General features: G+C 45.3%; 1 protein-coding gene across 1 annotated transcript; it reads right to left on the reverse strand.

Moving 5' to 3' along the window:
• CHRAC1 (chromatin accessibility complex subunit 1) lies at window positions 1-2904 on the reverse strand. The gene is made up of 3 exons (XM_064442027.1): window positions 2756-2904; window positions 2009-2135; window positions 1-1055 (listed from the first exon to the last, which is right to left on the reverse strand). The coding sequence occupies exons 1-3, from the start codon at window positions 2888-2890 to the stop codon at window positions 910-912; spliced, it is 408 nt and encodes a 135-aa protein (XP_064298097.1). The 5' UTR covers window positions 2891-2904; the 3' UTR covers window positions 1-909.
• Window positions 2905-5045: the final 2141 nt, after the last annotated feature.

Genomic DNA, 5045 nt, shown 5'->3' on the forward strand with positions numbered 1-5045 from the left:
CCCTTTTCATAAAAAACATTTATTTTAAAAAGTTGCATATAAAGTTCTACACAGGACGGTTACCATTTTATAGTAAAAAAAAATCCCAAACCCCAAACAAAACCAAATGGAAAATCCAGCTGTCACTCACATGGTAAAAGGGTTGATCATCCTCAACAATCCACACTTAATAGACTTCAGTGTGCATTTTGGTAGAACACCATGGACAAACTGCAGAAGTAGAGCTCATTAGAGAAAAAGGTTCTAGGTGTGCATATTTACATCATTATCTAACACGTACTTTTTACCACCACAGCTGCAGAACCACATTAGCTCTTGGAATGGATTGCATCCTCTACCCTGTTTCTGTGCAGACAGGGCTGTTCAGGCTGCGTTACTGAGCAGCTGTTTTTACAGAAGACTTTTTTAATGGGCTTGGTCCACTGCTAATGCCCTGTCACTGTTCTAAAAAACCAATGGAGGGTTTGATCGGTTACTGGCTCCCCAAGGAAGCGGCTAAGGACAGTAGACACTATGTAAAACACCTCCCCTCACCTGATGTTCCGCTCTGAGGAGAAATGCAACCTGGGAAAGGACTCCCTTCTAGTCAGAGGGTGAAAGAGCTTTTGGACTGAAAGCTGCCTGTAAGAAATTTTAAATTTGAGTGATGATTGTCTGAAGAAATAATTTTAAGTCATCTGAGCAAGTTCTGCTGCCAGATCTACGTTAGCTCTTCTTACCCCTCCATGCTTCTGAGGGAAGAATTCTGTTCTTCAAGAAGTATAAAGTTCAATTTCTAAACTTCTTAAACAAAGCAAAAGCAGATGGCTCAGTATATAAATATATCCAGCATCTGGATTCTCAGTCACAAAAATAACATCCTTTATACAACAGAAAATGGATCAGCTATGAAGCAATTCTCTGTTGGTCTTAAGATCCAGCATCTTCATCAACAGTTTCATCTTCATCCTCTTCCTCATCATCCTCTTCATCATCTTCCCCCACTTCTCCATCTTGCTTCTCTTTTTCAAGCATTTTTAGGTATTTGCTAGCTAGGATCTTCTTTGGCAAGATATCTGCAAGGCAGAATTGTTTCTTTTATAGTCAGTTTGAATACTTACATTGCCTCATTAATACTGTTGCATCTCTTCCACTAATGAAATGAAGTCGAAAAGAGGCTTTGTTAAAACCATTGTTATTTAAGTGAATAACCAGGTAAGTTATTCACAGCTCTAAGAATAAGAGGGAATTACCCACTTATGGCACAAGTAACCAAAGATAAGGAATACATTGTATGACTGATTTCTGGCAACTGTCTTTACTATCTGCTCGTGTACCTTATTTATTTGATGTAAAATAAGAGTGCTCAATTACTCAACTGCCTTAGAAGATTCAATAAGACAGCTATCTCATTTATATCCTGTAAAAACATTTTTTCTGCCGTAAGATAACTGTTCATGGCAATAATGGACTCGAGACAAAGCAGAACTGTGTGCCCTGAAAGTATGTCCCTGGGGAACCCAGAGAAAGACTGGGCTACGAATATCTTATTCTTGACCTATATCCTATAGCTGAACGCCACAACAAAAATCCAGTTATCAGTAAAAAGTGTATGCGCACATGTGTGTACATAAATATATATGTAAAAAGAGAGAGGAACCATATATTGAACTGCTTGAGAAACAGAGCGTAGAGATTTAAATGTGCAATTTTGGGGCCACGTAACTTCTCCCATAAAGATGTGCTGCGATCTTGTTTTATAGGCTGAAAGCTTTCAGATGGAGTTTCTGGAATTTAAGAAATGCTTAAGGCAATATGCTGAGAACTAATTAACCTTGTGTAATTTTGAAGCACCAGAAAAATCCCCGTCCAGAAAGAAATGTGTTCTGTGATGGAGTTTATGAGTTCCAATTGAATGTTATACAGGATATTAATGACCAGTAGAATTGTGTCCTCACAAAACTATCCCATAAGAGCAAGATTTCATTTTCCAAATTACATCCTGAATTTACCATCATGCTATAGATACCTGCAAGGAACTGAAAGGTCTCACACTCTTCTGCAGTATGAGACAAGTCACTGTAAGTTAAAGCGTTCTTCTCCTTGCCTCTGCCATGTTTGTAGGAGTACGTAGCCAAATACTGAACAAAAAGCTCCTAAAAAATCAAAACAAAAGAGAATAGTCAAACTGTGAATTTACATATATAGCTAGCAGCTTTTCATCCCTATTTAAAGACACAAACGCCACATTTAAGTGTACATATACTAGACGCTTTGTGGAGAGACCCACTTATTTCGGAAGAGCTTACGGTCAGGATATAGACGCACCTCCTGGGGCACTGACCACAGGTTTGGGTTCTGCTACGTAACTTAATTTGTGCTGCTCTTCAGTACCTTCTACAGCGCAGCAAATGACACTTCGGATCAGAACGCAGCAGCACATCATTTCCACACCGGCTAATTTATAGGAATTGTCAGTAGGGGAAATAAGAACCTCCCGCATTGCTCCCAGGCTCTGGGACCTCAGCCGGACGGGACGGGACGAAGCCCAAGCCCCCTTTTGCACAGTAGGAGCCCGAAGCGTGATGCTTCATGGCCGCCGAGTGACGGACACGGGCAGGAGGGGAAGAGAGGCGCGGGAAGGGCCGCTCGCTGGGGACGTGTGGGCGCTGAGCAGCGACGCCGCGGAGGCTGCGGTACCTCAGGGCGGCTCAGGCCCGGCACGGCGGGGAAGGAGCGGGGTCGGCCGAGAGGGGAGGGAAGAGGGAGCCGGTACCGTGGCTTTGGCGGTGAGGAAGAGCGCGTCCTGGTTGATGCTGGAGACCTCCGGCGAGCTCTTCATGATCACGCGGATACGCGACAGGGGCAGCGACACCAGCCGGTTCTCGCCGCCGCTCAACCTCGCCGCCATCTTCCCCCCCCCCCCCCCCCCGGCTCCGGCCTTTCACCCCCACCCAACCCGGCGAGCAATGGGCGGCCACCGCGGCACGGCCCGCCGGGAGCTGTAGTCTCCGGCCGCCAGAGGGACCCCGCGGTGCCGGCGGCCGGCGGCGGCGGCGGGACTACAACTCCCATGAGGGAGGGCGCTGGCCGCCCGCCGGCCCCGCGGCAGGAGGCTACACCTCCCAGAGCGCTCCCCACTGCCTCCCTCGCTCTCCTGGCGGCGGCGGGACCGCCGTTCCCAGGGTGCACCGAGGGGCTGGAGGCGCCGCCGCCTCCCTCAGGGTGGTGCTTCCCTCCGGCGCCGCGGGTGGGGGCGCTGGGCGGGTGACCGCGGGCCCCGCTGGGCCCGGCCCCGGTTTTGGCGGGAGGGGGCCTCAGGGCTTCCCTTGCTCAGCCCCTCCGCACGGGCCTTAGCCCCAGGCTAGCACCGCAGTCCTGGGAACTTCTTTTTAACGGCAAATAGGCTCATCCTATATATATATATTCCAATTACAGGCCAGTGGCTACAAAATTGTTAACTCAAACTGTAATTACAGGCTGCTAAATATCTCCTTTGCTGTTGTAGTACAGCAGAAGGGAATGCTGTCTGGTAATCCGGACGCTTGTTGGAGGTATGTTGAGGTGTGGAGGGCACATGTAAACTATTAAGTGATTATGGTGCTGTGTCCTTATTATTAACACATTCCACGTATACACAGAGTATTTAATCTGTGTGTCTACTGTGTAGGTAGGTAACTTGTAACACACAGATGACGGTGTCAGGGGTTTTGTTGCTGCTACTGTTGGGTCCAGAAGCTTGTCTCTGCCTGTTTGAGTGAGAGCTGCTGCACTCCACCGACAGCGATTTAGCACTTCCAGAAATGACGACGTGTAGTTTCCATTTCATTAATAGCTTTAATGAAAATTTTACAATGCTTTACAAACAACATGCCCAATCATTTGTATTGGTAAGAAGTCTGCTAAGGCCACTAATGTGATTGCTACTTAGTATGAGAGGGAAGAATGGAGCTTTTCCATAGAATACAATGATAGTTCCCATAGAACTCAGGGCAGAAAGGGATGTACCCATAAAGAGTCATACTAAATGGCAAGTACAGGGAGTTTGTTAATTGAATATTACTAGCTTATATAGAATTTATCCAGTGCATAAGGACAAGGCTTTCCTACAGATGATACTGATTTATTAATAAAAGATAGCACCTTAAGCAGTTGTAAGCACCTTAGCGGAGGATAGTACAGTGATGTGTTCATCAGGATCAGTCCCAACATTGCTGTATTTGGAGTAATCTTCTACAGTTAACTATTACAGATAATCTACATCTCTTAGACTGCATAATTCCCTTGAGATTACAACTTCTGTAAAGCCATTCTGTTAAGTTATACCTGAAGTGAAGCATAATGTCCTATGATATGGATATCTAGCAGGCTCAGTTTCTTCCTTGATCCTTATCGTCTTGTGACATCTTGTGGAAACAGTTGACATTACTATGACAGTGAATTTCTTATAACTGCTACTGGGGTTTTTCATGGTTTCAACACATGTATAAACCGTCATTAAACTACCAAGATTTCTGAGGGTATTGAGCTATTTGGATATGGATTTAGGATCCATATAGATCCCATAGGATCTAGGGATCTGCCTGCAGTCGTTTTACTCAGCTGTGGACAATGCAGTTTAAGGTGGTCTGCGCAAACCAGGACTCACTCTTCGCCTCAATATCCTATCCCATTATCAGACATTTCCTCTTTTCCAGTGCAGTGCTCCCTGAAAGGCCACATGTGGGACAGCTCTGTTGTCTTCAGTGCCACCCTGGGCAGATGACGGCTTTCAGCTGATAGAGTATAGGAGCAGGAGCACAGCAAACTTAAGGCATCCCTCCATGCTGTGAACACAGCTTTAGTTTGCAGGAGAGAGAATCCCAGTGTAGCTGTATAGCATAAGGCGGGTGTGCACACAGCTTGAGAATACCATCATATTGCAATATTACTGATATTTAATACTTGAAAAAATTTTAGTAACTTTTGAAATGGCAAAATTAATTATTGTTGTACCAGTAGTGTAATCAAACCTGTTCCTAATTTAAATAAACAAACAAACCCATATAGCAGTTCATACTGAATTA

The sequence above is a fragment of the Phalacrocorax carbo genome, chromosome 2 (genome assembly GCF_963921805.1).
Source record: "Phalacrocorax carbo chromosome 2, bPhaCar2.1, whole genome shotgun sequence".
NCBI classification, from domain to species: domain Eukaryota; kingdom Metazoa; phylum Chordata; class Aves; order Suliformes; family Phalacrocoracidae; genus Phalacrocorax; species Phalacrocorax carbo.